The sequence below is a fragment of the Vanacampus margaritifer genome, chromosome 18, assembly GCF_051991255.1.
Source record: "Vanacampus margaritifer isolate UIUO_Vmar chromosome 18, RoL_Vmar_1.0, whole genome shotgun sequence".
NCBI classification, from domain to species: domain Eukaryota; kingdom Metazoa; phylum Chordata; class Actinopteri; order Syngnathiformes; family Syngnathidae; genus Vanacampus; species Vanacampus margaritifer.
In genome coordinates, this window is record NC_135449.1 from 15990643 (window position 1) to 16015942 (window position 25300).

At 41.9% G+C, this 25300-nt stretch overlaps 1 protein-coding gene across 2 annotated transcripts in view; it reads right to left on the minus strand.

Moving 5' to 3' along the window:
* Positions 1–25300, minus strand: part of jmjd1cb (jumonji domain containing 1Cb) — a 151052-nt gene that overhangs the window by 31086 nt on the left and 94666 nt on the right. Inside the window, exons 1-7 of one of the 2 annotated variants that reach the window (XM_077549844.1) lie at positions 24829–25110; positions 12481–12594; positions 4223–4328; positions 3983–4107; positions 3709–3852; positions 2478–2519; positions 978–1248 (exon numbers count right to left, since the gene is read on the minus strand). In XM_077549844.1, the coding sequence (XP_077405970.1) occupies positions 978–1248; positions 2478–2519; positions 3709–3852; positions 3983–4107; positions 4223–4229 (589 nt within the window). In that variant the 5' untranslated portion in view covers positions 4230–4328; positions 12481–12594; positions 24829–25110. Of the gene's footprint in view, positions 1–977; positions 1249–2477; positions 2520–3708; positions 3853–3982; positions 4108–4222; positions 4329–12480; positions 12595–24828; positions 25111–25300 lie in introns of those variants that run through there. The other variant, XM_077549842.1, reaches the window with a different exon arrangement.

A 25300-nucleotide genomic window follows, 5' to 3' on the forward strand; every position in this document is an offset into this window, starting at 1 on the left:
ATCAGATTAATCGTATCTTAGAATTTAGATTGATCACGATTAATCACTTAAAAGAAATGGCTTTTTTATTAAAAAAAAAAAAAAATCCCGCCAAATTTCAAGCGCACTGATTATGTGTTAATTTGTTTGACATTTAATGTTATGAGGATGTCTTCAACATTTTTTTATCCACTGCACGCCCTCATCCCCCTCTTTTTTTAATCAGTTAATGACTTGCATAATTTAAAATTGAAAAACAAATTACCCTAATATTTTGACATGAACAAATATTCTAAATGTAATACGCAAACATGTATTAAATGCTTTATTTAAATGCATGTAATTATGTTTATTGCTCAAACCAAACACAAACTGTGTTATTCAAACTTAGCCATCCGCTGTCACGCTAAAGGATCATCTTCATCTATGGTCAAAATTAATAGTGCGATTTTTTTGTGATTAATTAATCAGTTAACGCTTTAACTTTGACAGCACTAGTAAAAAAAATAACCCAACTATGGGTCAAAAATGGATCGATCCTCTACTTGGGTCGATTTGACCCAACTTTGAGTCAAGAAATTGATCTTTCAACATTAAACAACACATAAATATTGGTCAGACTCTTTACTTGGGTCAAAAAAGTGGGTCATTGTATAAAAAAAAAACAACAATCCAGAAAGCTAGGTCAAATTGACCCATAAAGTGGATCGTTTTTTTGTTGTTGCCATAATTGGCTTACTTTTGACCCAACTGTTTTTACAGTGTAGAAAATTGCCACAAATTTCATGCAATTTTAAGGAAAAATGCTATAGTGGGGGGAACGTATCAAAAGTTTTAGTGGTATCAGTACTAATGATATCATAAAATGGTCTCAAACATCCCCTAGTACTGTACATGCATATAATTTCTTGAAATCTACATTTTCTGATTTGTTTATGTGTGCAATTACAGAGAGACATCAGAAAGACAAAGGAATGTAGGCAGGAGGAGAGCCTCACCTTTGCCAACAGCTTCTTCTCTTCTGTCCCTGTCCTCCTCCGCAACGCTGCTGTCTGATCCTTTTCTCCGGGACGAGCGACCGGTGCGCTGTTCTCTCTGTTCCCGTCCGTTGCCACTGGGAGAATGGTGCGATTGGCTGGATGTTTGCTGGCTTTGCAGTGATTGACTCTGCTGTTGGGAAGCCATTGTCCCTTGGGAACTCTTTGGGCTGGGACCCGATGATGTCATGATTGGACGGGGGCTGTTTGCTTGGGCTCGCGTATAATGACTCTGTAAGAAGGAACGAGTGGGAAACATCCTTCATCATTAACACTAACGTATAACTTCAGATACTAAAATATTATAAATAAAACATTGGGCATGTATTAAGTCCTTTATATGCTTCTCTCACTTCTTGTTCATAAGGCCAAAACAGAAGTCATCAGCATTCCTTGTGACTCAATCGGCCAGTGATGTATAACACTCACCTTGGAGATCATTGTTTTTTTGGTTGTTTTTTTTCTACTGAAAGTGACCAATAACTGTACTTTCTGGACTTTCTCTTGTCAGACAGCTTACCAAATTGTTGCTAGTTAGTCAAAATTTGTGTAATAATTATTTTAATTATTAATCGTTTTGAAGGTACCAGTATTTGTCATGTTATCACTCATTGTGTGTCCATGGTAATCATTACTGAGCCAAGCTCTTCCTGATCTGCATTGAAAGCGATGAAGAACATTTGGACTAACTACAGCTTTAGAAAGCAGGTTATTTCTTGGATAAAGGACATCGTCTTATTATAGTAACATTTTTATATCGCATTAGTAGGTAAACTGATGGTTGGCAGATCCTTGTTTTTTCAAGGAACACACAACAACCCAACACTGAACTTTATCGGTCTAGTCGGGCTACTAGATGATTCAATGAAATACCACAAGAAACACACCAAGCGTTACAAGGATCGTTTGGAACAGTAAACCCTAATTTACCTTGTATTGCCACTGTGGGGAGTAGGCAGGACAAGGATAAAGCTCGCTGTACGCAGCAAAAATTGGAGTGTTAAAATTTCAGAGTTATATTTTTGGGAGTTGATTTTAACTTGTGTAGTGTAATTTTGTAAAATTTTAAGAGTTAATTGGTGTTATTTTTTAGAGTTGATCAGCTAGTGTTAGATTAACTGTGCAGAGATGTAACTAATCTCCGCCTTTGCACCTGTCGACGAACGACGAAGACGCACGCCATACACTAGTGTAAAATCAACACTGACCAGTGTTGACTAGTATTAAATTTCTCTACCATCAGAGTTGTTTTAACCCCATCTTAGCGTAAAAAAATAACACTTTTAAAAGTGCTGTTTAACTATATTTAGTATGGACCAATATAGACACTTTTAAGGTGTTAAATTTAACTCTCTAGGTGTTGAATTAACATTGCCAATTTTGCTACAGTCTAACTCACTAATGAAATCAACAAAGTGCATGTGTGAACGTGCAAGGAACTTTTGGTGGTAGGTGGGGTACCTGAGTGTTAGCAGTGATCCCGCTGGGTCTCCCTCCCGCCATCTTTAACATGTAAACAAAGGAGGGGAAAAACAGTGAAATGAATAAAAAAAAAAAGTGAGACAAAGACATTTGTTAAAGCGGAAGTCAAGTCAAAAATGTTCTTATTGTTATTTCTTAACTCATTTGCTCCCAAAAATGTATAAAAAATAAATAAATATTGCCATGGTCCCAAAAATGTATTTATACGTTTAAAAAATTAAAAATTATATATATATATATATATACATATATATATTATAAGGAATACAAAAGGCTTTGATGCAGTCTCTGGCTCTGAAGAGGTAGTTATTACAAAAATGGCCAGCAGGTAGCAGGAGAGTATAAGCGATCAGCCAGGGCCATGTTGCAACAAGCTCTTTTCCCCAGTGTTTTCAACAGATTTGTGAATAATGATGAAATTTAGCTATATTCTAATGCTAACTGCTGCAAAACGGAAACAGAAATGAATATACTTTTGTTCATGATGAAAGAAGAGACTCTACTCTTTCATTTGGTAGGTTCCATGTTTTTATAGCAATATAATTCAATATTGTGCAGGTCTTGCAAAATCTGTATATCTATATATTTTTGTCCTGTGAACAAAAATATATATTAGGAAAGTCACATTTTAGTCTTCTCTAAATGTGATAGTTTTAGACATTGAAAACTCTAGTTGAATCACTTTTTTTTTTAATTTTTACAATCATTAATAATATTCATATTTCTTAAGAAATAGTAATGAATGTCATAATTTTGATAAAAGTACTGTACAAGCAACCTTAACTATCAAACAAGCAAAACAAAAATATGATAGCTTATTTAACCACATGACAAGCACTCACCTTTGACTTAAGCTTTTTGATCGTTCTCTCAAACAACAAACACAAAATATTAAGTATCTGTACTATTGGGTGTGTGTTTTCGTCCAGTGCACATGCGTCAGCCTACAAAAATGGAGTCCATTGACTTGAACAAAAAGGACCTCAACTGAAAGTGTTTTGTAGAGGAATGGACTAAAATTCCCCCTGACCGTTGTGCAGGTCTGATCTGCTAACTTCAGGAAATTTGGCTGATGGGCTTGTTTTTGTGTCCAGCAACGATTGATGTTTTCAAACTATTAAGTGCAATTAATCTTGTAATATTTTTATTGTGACTTAACGTGACTGCTTACGTTTTCTATAAAACTGTAACAGATTGTGTGTGTACTCACATGGGCAGAATTGTTGTTCTGACTGGATCGCGACCTTCGTCTGGAGGTAATGCCTATGTTTTCTCCTTTCAGTAGGGAGTGAACCACATCATCCAGAAAGGTCATCTGGATCATGGATGGATCCACATTTTGAGGCTCGAGCACCTACAAATAACGATGTAGACCTGAATGACTTCTCAGTGCTCATATACTTTATGTTTCTTTGATGAACAGCTCATTTGTAACACACTTTGCAATTATATGAGGCATAGAAAACAGATGGATCTGAGCATACCTGATCATTCATAACGACCATGTTTCGGCTAAAGAGGTCGTGATGTGTAATGATGCCTGTGAACCACTGGGTGGCCGAGTCTTGTCTGTATACACGCACACGGTAGCCATTCAATGAATAGGGACCTGAAAGGGACAAGAAGTGTGTTAAATAATATTTGAGCAAAAAATAAAGAATATAATTCCCTCTTGCATAATGAATACTGAATTCATAAATACAGCAGATACTAGGCCATCTTACCTTGCATAAAAATTTCCTGCACTTTCTGGTCTTTGAGCCAACCTTTCAATTCTTCATGGAGTTGAGGATTATCTCTTAACACTGGATTCTGACTGTCCACCTCATCCTGAAAGATGAACAAAATGAATATCAGTATGTCAAACACACATAAGTCACATAGTCTGTATCTTAAATGTTAATTTAATGACTGATGTTGTGTCATTGTAGTGTTCATTTCGTCAACAAAAACTAAACAAAAATAATTTCGTCCAGACACATTTTTCACCGGATTAAAACTAGACTAGACTAGGCTAAAACCCTCATTAATAAACAATAACTGGGACTAAATCAGTATACATTTTCATCGACTAATGAAGACGAGACGAAAATGTACATCACGTAATAAAAACTGGACTAAAATCTATGGACATTTTAGTTCATGAACAAAAACGAGACAAAAATGATATGATTTTGTAGAATCTTGTCTCTGCTAATCTGTCACTCTGATATCTGCAGCTTGCGAGTGCAACATACACAAACACAGGAGACATACATTGGTGGATTCACAGTGAAAAGCAAAAAAAAAAAGAGAAGTAAATAGTAGTTATAACGAAGCATTAATCCAACGGCTATAATAATGTTTCAACAATAATGTTAATGCGACCGCTAACTAATGCTGGCTAATTTACTAGCTCATAGGATGGAGCCATAGTAGTCACTTGTTGATATACTGCAATTGTTGTCAAGTTGTTTTTCATCAAAAAGAAGAGAGGACATTTTATGTGAAATGGTTTTAGATCCAAAATGTTCAACATAATCTGTTGACACAAAATAAACAGTGGTTAAATGACTGTCCTGTCTAAAACTAGACTAAAACGTTGACAGTTTTTGTTAACTAAAACTCGACGAACAAAATTATGTTTTCTTGGACTAAAATAAATACTAAAATGCTAGATAGATTAAAAATTGACAAAATAAAAACGGAATGAGGTTGACTAACTATGATAAAAACTAACAAGCATGATTGAAACTGGACTAAAACTGAGACTAAATTTAAAAATGGTGGATAAAATTAACACTACTACATTGTAACTTTTACTGTGCAAGACAACACAGTTCCCCTGGTAATCATCATGATAATATTAAACAAAAAGACAAATAAAAATATGTAACTATAAAGGCATGTAGCACCCTATAAAGTAATAATATCCTGAAAATGTAATAATGCTCGAAAATGTAATAAAATTTGCACTTCACCCAATGAAAAATGCAACAAAATTCTATAATGTATAAAGCAAAACACCTCTCATTCACATGCTCATATGAAAAATGGATTGATTCTAGGTTCCTGATTGATGATGGGGACTTGGGCAGGTACATACAGTAGTTAGAAAATTCAGTAGGGAAAGTGTAAATATTGCCATAAAAGCCAAGCTCAGCCTTATTTGTAAAACAATACTTGAGTTTTCGGGCGATTCATATGACAACACAAAGCTGTAGGACTCGAGAAATGGCCAGGATGATGCGAGCGGCAGGAAGAACAGATTAGGAGAAGTCTGGCTTTCATTTCACCCTCCAGTGTCTCTCCCTCTGCAGTGTTCTACTTTCTCATCTTTGTTCAGCTCCAAATGAAAAGCAAGTACACTCACTAAAAATAGCATAGTGGAATGCAGCCTTGTGGAGGTCAGTATCCTATACATATATTTTCTGCACATTTACAGTTTGTTGTTGTGAACTGAACGCAGTCTCAGCTAATTATAATTCTCAACCACAACACTAGACACACAAAATGAACCTTCTCTGTGTAAACAGAATAAAAAACGTTATGTTGGATATCTATTTCTTTTGCAGGAAGATGTTTTTGGTTCACTCCGTTTTACATGGATGGATGCAACATATTGATTTGCTCAGCAGAGCTCTGCCAAGACTTAGACTGGTCAATCACAATCAATTGGCAATTTTCCGACTTGAATAAAATAATTGATCACCCGAACTGATCTGCCCAACTTACAAATCAAGTCTACTTTCTTTCAAAGTTATAAAGCAATGTTTTACTTTGTATTATTGGCAATGTGAAACACATTTAACCAATGACTTTGGAATTGGAATGTCTGACCCCATTATGGACCAAAATTACATGACAACAATAAGTGAGTGGGACTTTTGAAGCCTTTTTTTCTTCAGTTTTTCATTTCCTTCAACAAAAATTTATGAGAAAAATATGCGTGCCATACCATGCATAATGTCATGTCACACAAGGCCTCAGATAACCTTGCAAGGTGCAGGAATAATTTATGAGACTTTATAAAACAGCCATCCCCCACCATCACGCCATGGACCAGTATGGTACCGATCCACATTTGGTACCAGGCCACACAGAGAAACTCATTAAGAAAACATATCGACTGTCGAAGTCTGAAGGAAGTTTTACTTTGAAAATCATGGGGTTGCGCCAATGTGTCTCTGTAAACACAATGCATGATGGGCCATGCCTGCACATACATAATGCACCTGTACAATCAATTTCCATGCACTTGCCGTTTGCAATCTGAGTAGAAGTTGGCAATCTTATAGAACATGCAAATAAGCGCTATTTGGGATCTTATTTAATCATTTAATCAAACTTCAAACCCATGTGTTGTGTTTTTAGCAATCTAATAGCTCCACACAGTTTACAGTAGGGATGTTCCATACCGCTTTTTTTTAGACCGATACCTATACCAATACTCAAATCTTCAGTACTCATCGATACCAAGTGCCGATACCATTAGTACTCATGATACATAAAATTTCCAAAACAACAATGAAAGATAATAGCAAATTTCCTTAATTAGATTTTTTCAATTTGCTCATGAAAGTCATTTTGCATAACCTCTCAAGCCAGATTGATAAATGTGATTCACTCGAGGGAGTAAATCACACTATCAATCTGGGACTTCACTCGCCAGATCTGTTCGGTAAAGGAGGGACTTGATGTACAATACTTCGAGCAGACTGGACAATGCGACATCTCCCATGTTTGTTTTGACCAATCAATGCAACGGATGAAAATGTCGTCTTCCGTGTTGTCTTAAGGAAGGGGGGAGGGAAAGCACGAATATCTTTACCAGGTAAAAATGCACAAAGCGCCTCTCACTGTTCAAATTCAACAAGGGAACGGTGAGTAATTCTGTGAGAACTGAATTAATTGCAGCGTCCATTAGTCTGTTAGGTTTGTTTATTGTTTGTCTATCTGCTATTGTTGTTAACAGACTGACGGTTCGCGCGCAGTCACGCGAGAATTGGCGCATACGTCATCAATCTGCGACAATGCGTTGTCATCGAGGTGCGACCATTACGTCATCACTGGAGTATCCTGCATATGGTGTCCAGACAGACGTGTACAAGCCGTGTTTTGAAATCTTTCCACTCTAGAGCCGAGTTTCAAAAGTGATCTGTTTCAAGCTCCGAAACCGCGCAATTGTGTGGACGAACGGCCTAATTGGTAAGAAACTTGTGAGGATACATTGAAACTGGTTTTCGTGTGGACAGGGCCACAATATGATTGGCTGATTACAGAGTTGAGTAAACGAGCCGCCTCTTTGAAGTTAATTGCCTCAAATTAACTTATTTTCTCCTTCTTGGTGGTCAAAGATGGGAGAATGATGGAGACTGAGGGAGGTTAGATGAAAGAGACACATTACAGTTACACAAATTGATGCGCATAGTCCTTAAAAAAATGGTGCCTGTGTGTAATATTTAGCCCCGAGTACAACATGAGTAGACCATGGGTCTGTTCTAAAAAATAGCTCACATGTGATGGGACACTGAAAATGAATGTTCACATTTATTTATTTATCTATCACATTTCTTAAGGTACCAAAAATTCAAGATTTTGCTAAAAATAAATAAATAAAAAAATAAATAAAAATATATATATATATATATATATTGTTCAACAGGGACGAGAGGGCGGTGGCTGTTTTCATTCACCGAACACCCCCCCCTTCCCACACACACACAAAAAAGGTAATTTTAGAGCTGTAATTTTAATACCCTGATACTGCTACAGTTCTAAGAAGGAAGTAGAGCAGATTCAAACAGCCAGAGAGACTGTGTTTTGTTACAAAATCATTCTCTTTGGATTGGACACGGGGAAGGCAATGTATGTGGGGGACAGGTGGTGTCGTAAGCTCTCACCTCTGTCTTGAGATGGTTGTCTCACCTTCATGTAGATGGCCTCTCTCATTCCAAACCATCTGCCTTCAATGCCACCAAATTATATTGATGACAATTATCTGCTACTAACATTTTAGCTTAATCGCCTAGAAATGGCAAAAAGTTCCGCTCAGAATATAGCATCTCTTAAAACAGAACAACAAATTATTAGATGAAGCATTAGAGTAGAAATATGTTTCATGTGTATAAAGCCAGATACAACACATTAAATCTGAACTTTTTTTGAACTTACAATTTTATTTCTAGTATTGTTAATAAAATATTTAATGATAGCTACACTTGGAACAGTATTCATATTTTTATTATTCCTATAGGGAAAATCATTTTAAAATATGAAACACATCAGAATAGACATTACAATAGTTGATCATTGTTGATCAGATCCAGTTTCCTTTTTTTCTTTTCTTTCTGAAAGCTCAGTAGTGTTCATTCGGTAATCTTACCGATTCAACATGTCATCATCAATGCTCCCTCTCTCTTTTTTTCTTTTTTTTTGTGCGGGAGTGCGTGTGTGTGTGCGCGTGGGTGCATATGTGCATGCTGACTGGCGAACTCTACCCCTACACCGTGGAAGTGTACCCACCCAGTCTATATACAAGTGTTTGCGTGTGGTGCATTAAAATTGGGAGCAGGTGAGATGGAGCAGAGGGAAATGATATCCCCCCGCTCTGATCCACCTGCTTCCCAGAGATGTGTTGGTGAGTGTATGTGATGCATAAAAAAAATATGGGGGCATGGTGGCGAGGCGGGGGAACAGATGGGGGACCGCAGCACTGCTTAATACTGCGGTCTACCCAAAGCGATGGCTCCCCACCCGACCCTCCTAATTTTGGAGTGCATTAAAATTGGAGGGGAGTTGCAGGGCAAAGACGGAGGCCCAGGACACGGCCGATCAGATCCAGTTTCCAATGGCTTCTTTCAACTTTACGGTTCAGTTAATGTGCTACAGACAAAATAAAACAACCTTGTGCTTTATGGGGTAGTGTGCCATGTTCACTTTTTCCCTGCTCATTGTATACTATTTTGACACTCCAAGGCGACACAGTAACCACAGCCAATTAGTTATAGTTGACAGTATCAAAATCTGTTGATACTTAATAAAAGTGTTCACAAGTACTTCAGTTAGAATCTGTTCAAATATAGTGGCAATGCAGCAGAGATTGTTTGACTGGCCTGGAGACGAAGACCATTCAGCTGTTTGAGTAAATGAATGACCTGCATTCATGCATTAACAGACGACTGCTCCCCTTGAAGCTTGAGCAGTTCATCCCTAAGCCACAGACTACAAACACAAAACCACTCCTCAATGTTTACTGATGAGGAGTACTGATGTGGTATCATATTGAAATGTGTTCAGATGTTAGACAATGAATTTTATTGCTAACATTGTTGCTCTAAGTGTACTGACAAAAAAAACAGCTGCTAGTAACAGAGGAAAAATTTAATACTTTGAGTTTCTCAACTCTTCGTGTGTGCGTGCTTGGCTGAATCACAGAGTCAGCAGTAAGAGTTTGTATTCTCTACCCCCACCCCATTTGGTCACTCTCACATCATATCACACGCACACACACTCACTCTCCTCTTGCTAAATCAGCCATGCCCAGCACACAGAGTTGCCCATTTTAGAGACATTTGAACCCCTCAGAGCTGTAAAAACAGTCCTTCTCTTACTCACTCTCTCTGTCAGACACACAAAATGGACAGCAATAAAACTGTGGCCACTCCCCTCTCTGTTTTTCTAGTTGGTCTGGAAGACTGGAATGAGGAATGTGAGGGAGGGGGCTACAATCTGTTTGGCATAAACTGTACAATGAAGTCACTGTTGAAGGGGTCAACCCGGCCTGCTTCTTAAGTGTGTATGTAAGTGTGAGCCTGAATGTGGCAGGAAGAAAGTGAGAGTACCACTTTTGCGTGAATGACTGAAAATGTAGGGTTACTCATTATATTATTTTTCAGACTATAAGTCTCACTTTTTTTCAGTTTGGCCGGTCCTGTGATTTATACCCAGACTGGCACCTAAAATCCCTGTCCCTAATCATGTTGACTTTCTTTTGGCGGTTGGCAAATACTTTTGGTGCATTACCATTATGAAGTATTTGCCAAAAGAAAGTAGACAAAGAAATGGAAGCGGAAGAAGAAATAGTATTAGTCAATGCAACTGTGACATCTTTTACCATGCGGCTTCGTTACATCACAACAAGGATTTACATTACCAAAAGGTGCAATGACAAACCAGGATTCTACCATTGGCTACAATGTGACACAGAATTCAGAATAAAAGGTAAGCCATTTCAAAATAAAAAGAAAAACGTTTCCGTAGTTAGAAGCAGAAGTTATATCCAACTTGAACTCATTTGCTGCCATCAATTAGGGCTGCGTTCAAAAATTTATTTTTAGAGTATGTGTGTTCAGAGAGATTAATTTCCGAATACAGCCTGTACTGTATTACTGTAAACAGGTGCTCATAATTTGCATAATGTCACATAATGCACATGTCATGTGCGTGCCGGATTTGATTGCCTCAGTACACATTTGAGTTTCAAGCGTATTGCATATCCGCCACATAGTTTTGAGGTTTGGGGTTCAAATCTGGGCTCTGGCTTGTGTGGAGTTTGCCTGTTCCCACCATGCTAACATGGGATTTCTCTAATTACTGTGGCTTCCGCTTTCTCTGGCTTCCTGACATTCCAAAAATCATGGTTCTTCTTACACAGTAAATTTGACTCTATTTAGAGTGGGACCAGACTCTGAAAATGGAAGTGGGAAATATACTCTGTTTTTGAGTAGGCTAATATTTACACTTGGAAGAGAGTAAAATAGAAAAAATTGAAAAGAAAAAAAAGTAACTCAAGGGTTGAGGAACGAACTCACAACCTTCAGCTTGGGAGACTACGATGTAACCACCTGAGCTATGCCCCTCCTACTGTTCACTTATCTCCAACAGGAGACGGAAAACCATGTTTTTAGATGCTTGGAGTTAAGAAGATTCCAGCTGACACGAGCAACATAGTAACACAGCAAGCAAGAGCTGTGTGGCTCAGGGAGTAGATTTAGTTACTTTTATTTTTTTCTCAATTCTTTATTTTACTCTCTTCCAAGTGTAAATATTACCCTAAATCTTTGTCTATTTGGTCCCACTCTAAATATAGTTAAATTGACTATACAGAATTTCCTGCGTAGGTTATTAGAGCAATGTTTATGGTTAATGGTTATTAGCAATGTGAAAGGATTTCCCAAAAATGAGAATCTGTCAAAATGTGAGGTCTGGTTGTAAAGGCCACGTCAACCTGAGCACAATGCAGCAAGAATTTTGAAAATCGGATGAGGCATTCCGGAGAAATTGATCTTTTTGTGTTCGTTTTGGCAAACACTTATGTGTTATATTGCATATTGAAAATCTGATCAAAAACACCTTCAAATTAGAGTAATACACTATCACTTCACTATTTCTCAACATATCTCTACAAAACTTCACACAATGTACTTGGCCATTGAAAAATGAAAATGGCCCACGTCATAACCATAAAAGTTCATTTTTAAGCAAAAGGAAAATAATGAAATATAAATAAAGTGATTTGAAAAATTTAGCATTCCAGCTTTAGTTGCCATGGTAACAAGGGATTGTCGTAGTTTTATGTGATTTCACTAGTAACGCTATTTCTCATGAACTACGAGATGGATTTGGCTGAGACTTATGCACCTACCTATAAAGCTTTGAGTGCAACTATGAAGTGTGGTGCTATACAGTTAATTCTACTTGATGTTATATTTGCCTTAAATTGTAAGACGCACCAACTCGTATTTTCGTAACCTTGGCAACAATATCTTTGGAAATAGTCATTAAAGCTGTTGTTATAATCAAGCAATAGTACAATATATAAAATCTATAAAAGTTAGTTGGGGCAGCTGATTACAGGCTAATGCTTTTGCAAGGCACTCTATGTATGTGGCCATAATTCTCAAAGATTGCTGAAACAATTTACTATAAATACTTATCCTGTAGTGCATGTGTACCGATGAGTTTGTCAATTAGTAATGAAACGCTTAGTGATTATATTTACCTGGTATGGTTGGTAGGCTGAATGGTCAGACAAGAAGTCCAGATGTCGGTCTAGTAAGAATTCCACCGCTGTTACTGATGACAACAGGCTCTTGCCCACCACTGGCTTAAAGGCCTGCACAGGAAGAAAAGAACACACACACAATTTGGTTAACAATTAAACAAAAACTAAGTAGCATTATTATGAGAATGAGGAGTGAAGAAGATACAATGATGAAGTCACTGTAGACCAAATGTCAGTTTTAAATAATTGCCTAAAAACAAGAAAAGCATAAACAGAGACATGAAGAGTCACAGCAAGAAGAGGGCTGGATGGGAAGGGAGAGGAAAGGAGCTCCAGAGTGATGAATAAATGAATGAAAAGAGGAAGTCTGACAGTTCAAAGGCAGTACGATCCACTTTGATGCTGCATATTTAATACGTACAGTCCATCAATCAGAGAACACAGCATGAGTGTCTATTTTCTCTTCACAGCTAAATGGCAACGTACAAATCCACTACAAATGACAATTAAACCAAAGTTAGTTTTTATTAACTATAAATAAAGTTAATTGAAATGTTTTGTACCGTAAATGAATATTTGCACTGACCAAAAAAAGAAAAGAAAACGAGAGCTTGACAAGTCATCAAGACTTTTGGCACTCCAGGGTTTTTTATATTTAGCACACTGATTTTGAAAGTACATATACACTACATATACAGTATAAAGACTTACTGTACTGGACTCTCAAAATAAATTACTCTAATCCTAAATTTGTTTTAGGTAAATTTGAGTGTGGCTCACTCAGTGACTAAATTAATCAAATCAAGTTCCTCTAACCAGTCACATTAACTTTTGTAAGGCAACTAATTTGTCTATACATTTTTAAATAAAGTCAACTTCATGTCACAGTCCAGCAATTTCAGACCAGGGTTCTAAAAGTTTAGTTATTTAATGTTAATTTTTTTAGTGTTCCTCTGCTGGCTCCTCTGGTGCCAGGGTACAAATTTTGTTTTTGTTTTTTGCTAATCTGTACCCACAGTTTACTAGTCTGTATCCACAGTTTACTAATATGTACCCACAGTTTAGCAGTCTGTTCCCACAGTTTAGCACATCAATAAGGAACGAAGAAGAACATTCGAAAATATAGATACAAGCTTGATTTATTTGAAAACATTTCTCCCAGTAGACGAAGCGCTTGCGGAAACTAAATTGAATACTGTACAGCAGGTTTGCCGAATTGCTGATATTGGAAGATCTATGGCGAGAGCAGGAGTGCTTCACGGCTCATGTGCGCTACACATTATATGTTAGCATGAGTAGCTATCTGTCAAAACGGGGGGCTTTAGGACCCAGATGCGGGAAGGCAGAGCAGGGAGGCAGAGGTGTAGTCCAAAAAAAAGGATTTAATTTCTAAAGTTCAAAAACATAAAACAAAGCATGAACTTGAACTTGAACAAAAGAGGGAACAAAAAACAGACAGCAACAAAACATGAACTTGAAAGGGAACAGAAAACAGGCAGCATGACATGAGGACAAACGTACATACCACAATGCACCAACACAGACAGAGGAGAGACAGCAGACTAAATACACCAACACTAATGACGCAACAAGACACACCTGGACCAGACACAAGTGGCTGAGGGCACTGATTGGACAACACAAGGAAGGGCAGGGTCACAATCAACAAGACAAGGAAAACACACAAGGAAAGCAGAAACTGAACATGACAGAACCAAAACCAAAACATGACAGAACCAAAACATGACAGAACCCCTCCGTCGAGGGACGGCTTCCAGACGTCCCTTAAAAAGTTCAAAAACAGGGCGGGCGGAGGGGGCGCGGAGGCGGGAACCTGACATCCCTCCAGTCTAGTCCGGGGGACGTCCCGGACGCCAGACGAGGGGAGCCCGGCGGCGCTGATCTGGAGGGCGCCCCGGACGCCACACCGGAATAGGACGGCCGTGGGATGAACATCTCCTGTCCACCCCCATGGGCCTGACGCCGCCATGGCAGAAGCGAAGAGACCCCGCACGAGAGCGGCCGAAGCCAGGAGGCCCGGGGCTGCAGAGGGTGAGAAAGCCCGGGGTCCTGAAGCTGCCGTGGAGGCGCGAGGACTTGAGGCGGCCGACGAGGCGCGAGGACTTGAGGCGGCCGTGGAGGCGCGAGGACTTGAGGCGGCCGTGGAGGCGCGAGGACTTGAGGCGGCCGTGGAGGCGCGAGGACTTGAGGCGGCCGTGGAGGCGCGAGGACTTGAGGCGGCCGTGGAGGCGCGAGGACTTGAGGCGGCCGTGGAGGCGCGAGGACTTGAGGCGGCCGTGGAGGCGCGAGGACTTGAGGCGGCCGTGGAGGCGCGAGGACTTGAGGCGGCCGTGGAGGCGCGAGGACTTGAGGCGGCCGTGGAGGCGCGAGGACTTGAGGCGGCCGTGGAGGCGCGAGGACTTGAGGCGCGAGGACTTGAGGCGGCCGTGGAGGCGCGAGGACTTGAGGCGTGATGACTTGAGGCTGCCGTGGAGGCGGCCGACGAGGCGCGATGACTTGAGGCTGCCGTGGAGGCGGCCGACGAGGCGCGATGACTTGAGGCTGCCGTGGAGGCGGCCGACGAGGCGCGATGACTTGAGGCTGCCGTGGAGGCGGCCGACGAGGCGCGATGACTTGAGGCTGCCGTGGAGGCGGCCGACGAGGCGCGATGACTTGAGGCTGCCGTGGAGGCGGCCGACGAGGCGCGATGACTTGAGGCTGCCGTGGAGGCGGCCGACGAGGCGCGATGACTTGAGGCTGCCGTGGAGGCGGCCGACGAGGCGCGATGACTTGAGGCTGCCGTGGAGGCGGCCGACGAGGCGCGATGACTTGAGGCTGCCGTGGAGGCGGCCGACGAGGCGCGATGACTTGAGGCTGCCGTGGAGGCGGCCGACGAGGCGCGAAGACTTGAGGCTGCCGTGGAGGCGGCCGACGAGGCGCGAAGACTTGAGGCTGCCGTGGAGGCGGCCGACGAGGCGCGAAGACTTGAGGCTGCCGTGGAGGCGGCCGACGAGGCGCGAAGACTTGAGGCTGCCGTGGAGGCGGCCGACGAGGCGCGAAGACTTGAGGCTGCCGTGGAGGCGGCCGACGAGGCGCGAAGACTTGAGGCTGCCGTGGAGGCGGCCGACGAGGCGCGAAGACTTGAGGCTGCCGTGGAGGCGGCACGGAGTCCGGGGACTGTCGCGGAGCCGGCACGGAGTCCGGGGCCTGCTGTGGAGCTGATATGGGAACTTGGAGCTGACGCGGAGCCGGAAGTTGCTGTGGAGCTGATCCGGAATCCTGGGGCTGTCGCAAAGCCGGGACAGAAACCTGGGCCTGACGCGGAGCTGATACGGGATCTTGGGGCTGACGTGAAAACGGGACAGAAACATGGGCCTGACGCGGAGCTGAGACGGGATCTTGGGGCTGACGTGAAAACGGGATGGAAACCTGGCCCGACGCGGAGCTGAGACGGGATCTTGGGGCTGACGTGAAAACGGGATGGAAACCTGGCCCGACGCGGAGCTGAGACGGGATCTTGGGGCTGACGTGAAAACGGGATGGAAACCTGGCCCGACGCGGAGCTGATATGGGATCTTGGGGCTGACGTGAAAACGGGACGGGATCTTGGGGCTGACGTGAAAACGAGACGGGATCTTGGGGCTGACGTGAAAACGAGACGGGATCTTGGGGCTGACGTGAAAACGAGACGGGATCTTGGGGCTGACGTGAAAACGAGACGGGATCTTGGGGCTGACGTGAAAACGAGACGGGATCTTGGGGCTGACGTGAAAACGAGACGGGATCTTGGGGCTGACGCGGAGCCGGCACGGAGTCCGGGGGCCGACGCGGAGCCGGCACGGCCGACGTGGCTCGGGGACCTGAGACTTCGGCTGACGTGGCTCGGGGACCTGAGACTTCGGCTGACGTGGCTCGGGGACCTGAGACTTCGGCTGACGTGGCTCGGGGACCTGAGACTTCGGCTGACGTGGCTCGGGGACTTTGGACTTCGGCTGACGTGGCTCGGGGACTTTGGACTTCGGCTGACGTGGCTCGGGGACTTGGGGCTGCCGCGGAGCCGGCACGGAGTCCGGGACCTGCCGCGGAGCCGGCACGGAGTCCGGGACCTGCCGCGGAGCCGGCACGGAGTCCGGGACCTGCCGCGGAGCCGGCACGGAGTCCGGGACCTGCCGCGGAGCCGGCACGGAGTCCGGGACCTGCCGCGGAGTCGGTGCGGGAACCTGGGGCTGCGGCGGCAGACGTGGCTCAGGGATTTGAGGCTGTGGCGGCAGATGTGGTTCGGGGACTGGCAGGATAGGGACTTGAGGCTGCGGCGGCAGTCCTGGCAGGGAAAGGGACATGAGGATGCGGCGGCAGTCCTGGCAGAGAGGCTTGAAGCTGTGGCGGCAGACCTGGCAGAGGACTTGAGGCTGTGGCGGAAGACCTGGCAGGATAGGGACTTGAGGCTGCGGCGGCAGTCCTGGCAGGGAAAGGGACATGAGGCTGCGGCGGCAGTCCTGGCAGAGAGGCTTGAAGCTGTGGCGGCAGACCTGGCAGAGAGGCTTGAAGCTGTGGCGGCAGACCTGGCAGAGAACTTGAGGCAGCGGCGGCAGGCGTGGTACGACAGGGACTCGAGGCTGCGGCTGAGCCGATACGGGGACCTGGGGCTGCGGCGGAGCCGACACGGGGACCTGGAGCTGCGGAGGCAGACGTGGCTCGGGGACTGAGAACAGTGGTGGCAGACGTGGTTCGGGAACTGGGAACAGCGGTGGCAGACGTGGCACGATAGGGACTTGAGGCTGCGACGGTAGACCTGGCAGGATAGGGACTTGAGGCTGCGGCGGCAGTCCTGGCAGGGAAAGTGACATGAGGATGCGGCGGCAGTCCTGGCAGAGAGGCTTGAAGCTGTGGCGGCAGACCTGGCAGAGGACTTGAGGCTGTGGCGGCAGGCCTGGCAGGATAGGGACTTGAGGCTGCGGCGGCAGTCCTGGCAGGACAGGTACTTGAGGCTGCGGCTGAGCCGATACGGGGACCTGGGGCTGCGGCGGAGCCGACACGGGGACCTGGGGCTGCGGCGGCAGACGTGGCTCGGAGAGTTGCGGCTGGCGACTCCGAGCTCCACCATCTGAAGCCCAAGGACGCCCAACTCCCTTAACCAAAGAGGACAGCAGGTCCATTTGGGCGGCCATGACGTGCTGGAGCTCCTCCTGGCGCGACAGGCGCGCCTCCTGATTCCCCATCATGGTTTTCAGCACTCCCGCTGGGTCCTTCTCTGGTTGGTGCATTCTGTCAAAACGGGGGGCTTTAGGACCCAGATGCGGGAAGGCAGAGCAGGGAGGCAGAGGTGTAGTCCAAAAAAAAGGATTTAATTTCTAAAGTTCAAAAACATAAAACAAAGCATGAACTTGAACTTGAACAAAAGAGGGAACAAAAAACAGACAGCAACAAAACATGAACTTGAAAGGGAACAGAAAACAGGCAGCATGACATGAGGACAAACGTACATACCACAATGCACCAACACAGACAGAGGAGAGACAGCAGACTAAATACACCAACACTAATGACGCAACAAGACACACCTGGACCAGACACAAGTGGCTGAGGGCACTGATTGGACAACACAAGGAAGGGCAGGGTCACAATCAACAAGACAAGGAAAACACACAAGGAAAGCAGAAACTGAACATGACAGAACCAAAACCAAAACATGACAGAACCAAAACATGACACTATCTTTGTTATGCGAGCTAAAACAAATGTCATGATTTGTCAGTGTGCTGGCTGTTGCAGGGCTTCCTGTCCCGACCAATCGGTTTTGGTCGGTGTGGTATGCTAAAAGAATCACCATATATTTCTTCTTTTATTCATTTTATGGCAATTTTAGCACAAAAAGCTATTAAACAGTATCCTTTCCAACATGACGTCACAATACCGTTTCTTCGTGTGTTTCTTATTGATGTGTTAAACTGTGGGTACAGATTGCTAAACTGTGGGTAAATATTAGAAAAATACAATAAAAATTCATACCCTGGCACAAGAGTGTTTATGTTTTTTTTTTTTTAAATATTAGTTTTAGTATTGGCTTCAGGTTTTGTTTTTTACGTTTTAATATATATGTGTATTTCTTGTGTGCAATAAATACTTTTTCATGTATCAATGCAGTTGAAACTAATTTATGTATGGATATGTATTCAAAATATCCATCCATCCATTCATCTGAACTGCTTATCCTCACGAACCATCCACAAATCAGATGCCCGCAGACTTTGAAGTACAATAAGTGTGGTGCATAACACCACTTCTAAAGTTAGATGCATTGCAACTGTAAAGTCTTACAGTTTTTCTCCTTTTGGTTTGACTCATTTCTTGAAACAGAGATGACATTCTTAAAACCATAAGATAATTTGGCCAAACAGTTTTACAGTTCTGCGCAACAAGACATTTGCTAGCAAAAGCTGATATAGCTCCAAAAACTGTTCACACATGCTTCAAACTACATTCCTTTCCAAAATTGTGAAGAACCTCCTCAATTTGGCTCATTTGCATTCACATAGTGCTTTTGCCAAAAACACCCAGGATGGTTCGGCAAAACACCGTGGATCCTGCAAAAGCTCATATCTCCCCCAAAACAGTTTAGCTATGTGCCAAAACTAAATTCCATTCTCATATAAATAGTCAGTGCCCCCAAAATGCATTGCAACTTCGGCTTTGAGTAAGCGCCCCAAGTCAAAATGCTCAGATCTTTGGTCACTATGGCAGAGGTAACTAACAGAAATTCAATGATGTATAAAACTATTAAATAAATAAATAAATAAATAAAGCATAACACTGGACTCATGCTGCCGAAGAAATTCTAACCCTTTTTATTCATAAAGCAACATAAAGAGTGAAGCAACTTCCATACATTAATGTAAAGCAGTCATTTCCAACCAGTGTCACCGGAGCACATTAGTGTGCTGTGAGAGCTCTAAAAGTGTGCAGTGGAAAATTCAAATTTCACTTAATTGGACAGAACGTTAATTTATAACAAACAATGTATCTTTGTCCATCTATTTATGCCAGCAATTTATAGTGACATACAGAACAAATAAAATGTCAGGCATATTATCAGACATTTCTGTCACCCAACAATGCGGCCCCAACAAGATCATCGTCACAACAATTTGACGCGATTCTCAGTTGCCTTTTATAGAACAATCAAACTAGTAGACTAGTTGGCTACGTTACTCACAGTGCCATGCAAGTACAGTACAGTTAGCCGTAAGGATGTCGTACTTCTTTCTGTTAACGATGGCCCAAGCACCATAAATTAATGTTTTGTGTCTTCCTCCTTGATTTGAGAAAACTTTCACTCGTAAAATACAACACTCTGAATCGAAATCACGATGTTGTATGGTCTATACATGACCGTACATTACACACTTGTAGGTGTGTAGTTTTTTTTTTGTGTAAACGGTGTCTCCTCAAGTAATCAGGAGGCTCAAGGATCAGAAAATTACTTTCCATCTGACATTAGTTTTTAAGTAATTTTCGCGATTGTTTATAGTCGGCTTGTATACATGTAAACGCACTTTGCCGTCCTTTCTGCTCTAGCGCTGCATGCGCGTCCTGATAATACCAAGGAATTCGTATATGGTGTTTGTGGTATTACTATGTACTAATTTTGACAGTCAAACTGATTATTGTGAATATGATGACCTACAGAATGAAATCATCATGACATGTTAGACTGAAAATTCAACTAATTAGTATAGATCAACAAGCTCTATTTAATTGTAAGATGTGCTAAATGTGGGCTCATTGTGCTCACATTAGGATACTTGTACGAAACCCTTTGCATAGATACACTGTCACATTTAGAGAATTTTAGAAGACATTTGCAATTTCATTTACAATTTCATGAAATCAATGACAAATGTACTTCTGTTGTCAACCATTGCAAGGTAGTTTGGGCATATGGCCATGTTATTTTTGTTTCAATAAATTAGCCAAGCCAGTGGAGAAAAACTGTAAAAAAATAAAATAAAAAATAAAATAATAATAATAATAATAATAATAAGGATGGTCTTGCATTCAATCCCTTGTATGCCATGTTGCCAACTTCTAAAGTGGATTTGTGGCTTGAATTCCTGTTGGGAAATATTCCGCACACTACAATACAAAATGTAAAGTTCTTTGAGGGCCTTGTAAGGTGGATAAGCGCTATAGAAGTGAACTATCATTTACAGAAAGACGGACAGAAAGAAAGACAGACGTCACTTCTTTAGGTACTTGTTAAATATAACATTAATATCAATATCACATTTTTCAACACCTACATCGCATAATACATGTTTTTCCAATATGGTGCAGCCCTAATGAATGGATGGATAGATGGATGGATGGATAGATGAACTTAAACTCAATTGCACTGTGTACTAATATATATTTTCATATATCATATGAACAGTGTTTTAGGTGGGCTGTAACGCACCTGTACGGAGCTCCGGCACTTCTAAAAATCTTGAGCATTCAGGTACTTCTCAACGTGCAAAGAACGTACTATCATCGTTCTGATACGCTTGACAATTCATGTTTCGATCCCCAAAAGCTGTTCCGGCGAGTGCCGCTCATCCACGGACTTACATATAGTATGGAAGCCCTGCGCTCATCACATCACCAAGCGCACGCTTAATCAAGAACTCCTTTAGATCTGTGCTTTGCGAGAAAAGCGCGTCATTTAAGTCGCCCACTAGCCCGATGCAAGCCGACCGAATGCGTGTAAATGTAAACCTTACTTCTGAAAGTTATGATTCATGATACTGAGATAATACTCTGAATGTTTAATGCAAACAATGCACTGATAAGTGTTTTCGGTGGAAAAAAATTACATAATTTGTCAGTAACAGCCTAATTACTGGGCATGAGTGGACAAAAAATATATATATATTATTATTATTATTATTTTTTTTTATTAAAAAATTATATACCACATTACGTTTTGGGCTAAGTTAAGTGACAGAAACAGGGAAGCCATACCAAGCACGCAAAGCTCGTTGTTCATCTGGTGGTGATTTTTGTTACTGGCGGCCGCCAGATGACATCACTTCGAGTCGACAAATAGTTAGTGGATGGGACTTTGAAATGAGGCTTGAGCACTTTTAATTAATATTTGAAGTCTGAGTCCCCTGCTATTGCATATGGCTGCATAAATGTTGAACTGTATATGCCAATAGCTTTGATAATTAAATATATTTGGCCCTGTCAGCTTTCAAACCTAGACACTTCTTAAAAAGAGTGGGGATAAGTTGTTGAACTGTTGACCTGGTTGATGCTGTCGAATAGGCATTAGCATGAACAAATTAATGTTTGATGTTTTTCCATGGACATGCTGCACAACTGTCAAACAATGCTGACAGACTGTCCTCGTCAAATCCATCACTCACATGGCAAAGCTGTTGTACGCCGCACGGAACTCAAAATTTACCCACACAGTAGATTTAAATGAATCCGGTGGGTCTTCAAGCTCCTGTCTGTCATCTGAACACACCATGAACACCAACACACACCAACTTTTTTCTTCTTTTTTTGTCTTCTGTTGGTTGGCAAACTGCATAGATATCTATAGGCAAACTTTTTTTAGGCAAAGTACCGCCACCTAGTTTGGAGTGTAGCTATTGCAATGAACACCAAACCATGACGTCCGAACAAAGACGGTTTGGGATGAATACATAGCCCATTACACCCCTAGTAAACATGTGTAGTGAGGGTCTCTGTTGCTATGATTACATAGTTACATAACAAGGTCAGTCTGTCATGGAGCGATGAGAGGAGGGAAACATGACCGTAGTGACCCCGCCTTCAAACACCCATGGGAGGCAGCGTCATGTTGTGCATTCAACGAAAATATGATGGTTGTTTGTGAGTGACTGGGTGTGTGTCTTTGTGTGCGTCTGTGACTATTTCTGTCTGTCAACAGATACTTCTAGTCTACAGTGGCAGTAGTTTACCCTGTAACCCAGGGAATTCATAAATTATGCAGTATTTTATTTGGTACAACAGCAGTCTGAATGTATTCTTGATGCCATCTACGTCATTAACTCATTCACTCCCAGCCATTTTCACTGAAGCAACCCACTTCACTTCCAGCTGTTTTACTGAATTGTGATTGATTTTGCAAGTTCCACAGAATATTCTTTTCTATTGCTATAAAAACATGGAACCGACCAAAAGAAAGATTAAAGTCTCTTCTTTCATCAGGAAAAACAGTATATTTGTATCTGTTTCTGTTTTGTAGCAATTATCATTAGAATATAGCTAAGTTGATAAGAGCTTGTTGCAACAGCCTGGCTGATCTCTTATACACTGTTGCCACAACAGTTAGCACGTCCGCCTCACAATGCAGAGGTTGTGGGGTTGAATCCAGGCTTTGGCCTTCCTGTGTGGAATTTGCATGTTCTCCCCTTGCCTGCGTGGGTTTTCTCCGGGTACTCCGGTTTCCTCCCACATTCAAAAAATTGCATGGTAGGTTGATAGAACACTCTAAATTGTCCGGAGGTGTGAATGTGAGTTGGAATGGTTATTTGTCTATGTGTGCCCTGCAATTGGCTGGCAATCAATTCAGGGTGTATGCCGCCCGATGCCTTAAGACTGCTTGGATAGGTTCCAGCACGCCCACGATCCTTATGGTAAGCAGTTGGGATAATGGATGGACGGATGAATTAATTCATGATCACACTTAATGCTATTAAGTTTCATATAAACTTTCAAACTTGAAGGGCTCCCTGCCTCACTCACTCCCCTGCTTTCAGCATTTTTATGTTGACGAGAAAAAAATCCATTTTAAGTCCACTCAACTCAACAACCCACACATATGATTCATCATTTCCTCAGTTCTCCATTATTATTAATGTGCATTCTTGACACAAAAGACGTTTTAAGTAACTGGTGTGGACTGAGTTTTTTGGGAGTCTTTTACTTTTATTCCAACCTTCAAATTATACCTAGTTTTTTTGGAGGCAGTTTCTTGTTTTAACACATGAACATCACAAGAGTATCTGAGGTCATTTGTGAGCAAACAGGAAACACCCCTGAGAGACATTACATGAAAGTAGCTCATGTTCAGGATGTAGACAGTCGTGATGTAAAAGCTAGTCAGACATTTGTCCTCAGTAATTGAACATAATTATAGTTTTTTCTTTCCCAAGTTAAACAAAAAACATATAGAAGATGTGTGGCAGACTGGCGACAGAACTAAATTAATGGACATTCTCTATGTGGGTCACAGTAAAACAACTGCTTTCCATGGCACACATATACACAAGTTGTACTGTTATCTGCTTATTGCTCTAATACTAAATGACCAAAGTTGTCAAAACACAGCTGCTCTGTCTCTCATAGACACATGAGGAAATCAATGCACACATTAAATCCCATAGTACTCTCTAATGCACATCCTATGTGGTTTGCAATAATACTGTATGAGGTCAGAGAGGAGAATAATTTAAATCAGCCAAAAAGATGGCTATCTGTCTACAATAAAATACAAGTAAACACTGTGTGGTGTAGTGTGAATAAATTGACAACTAATACACTTTATAAATAACCATTGTTACACAAACAAAACGCTCTAACACCTAGACATATAAGATTTATGAAATGTTAAGTTGCAAACACATTTTTGAGCAGGGTGATATCAGGGTGATCTCATCATTATTCAACAATATAGTATAGATATATACCTATTAATTATGGTGAGAGTAAAAAAGTCCCAGAAGCAGCACTAACCAACAACTTAGCAACAACTTACAAATGAATTGCAAAATTAACATCAGCAACACATTTAGTAAATAAAAACTGTACTAGTAAGTATCTGGCTATCTAGCTATGATCAAGTCATCATTTATATGAAATGACTCGGCGATTCACTGTAGGATCTGTTGATGTATGTATGATGTTGATTAAGTTTCATCCTGCAGTTTGTAATGCAGTGCATATGATCTCAATAAGCTATAATGTATGTACAAACATTTTTTTTTATATATCCTGAGAGAGGTTATTTGTGGTGGGACTAGAGTCGATAGAGAAGCTTGTGAATTACATTTGAGTCACACTTCCACAGAAAATCCCCTTTTTATACAGCTTCAGTACTTATTGCTTTGTATATGTACATACAGAATAAAAACAAGCAGCAAAACACAACTCACATTTTGTTTATTTGATCATTTGTCTGTAGAGAGCTTTTGCTAAATGACACACCGATAATATAAAGTATTTCCTTGGTAACAGCTTACTTGAATACATTATTCTGTGGCATGGTTTGAATTCTACTGACTTAAAAGAAGACTGTGATCTATAGCAAAGGAGTAAAAACTGGCAGGTTACCTCTCTCCTTCGTCTTCAAACAACATCAAGAAGCAATTGGTGTGAAGAAAGAACCTTGGAAAACCCCCAAAAGCTTTTCCACAAAGCAAAAGAGAGAAGCAGAAATACAAGACAGGGTGATGAGGGTATAAAAGGCAGAGGAAGAAAAAAAATGTGTCTTCCTCTTCTGGTAAAAAAGAAAAGAAAAAAAGACAGATGGCCAAGAGGGAGAGAAAGCGAAGCAGAGGACAAGCTATAGAGCCGACATTTTAACGGCTGCTGACGCAAGGTGCAAGAGAGGGAATGAGCAAGAGAGAGGAGAGGGAAAGGGAGAAGGAAAGAGAGAGGGAAAGGGAGAGGGAGGGACCGAAGTAATTCTTGGCCAACAGCACACGTTTCCCCTCTGCTGGCTTGCTCTCTTACTCACCACATTCTTTGACTCGCTCTCTTTCACTTTGTCCCACTGCCTCAGAGTTCTAACAGTCAGCCTTCA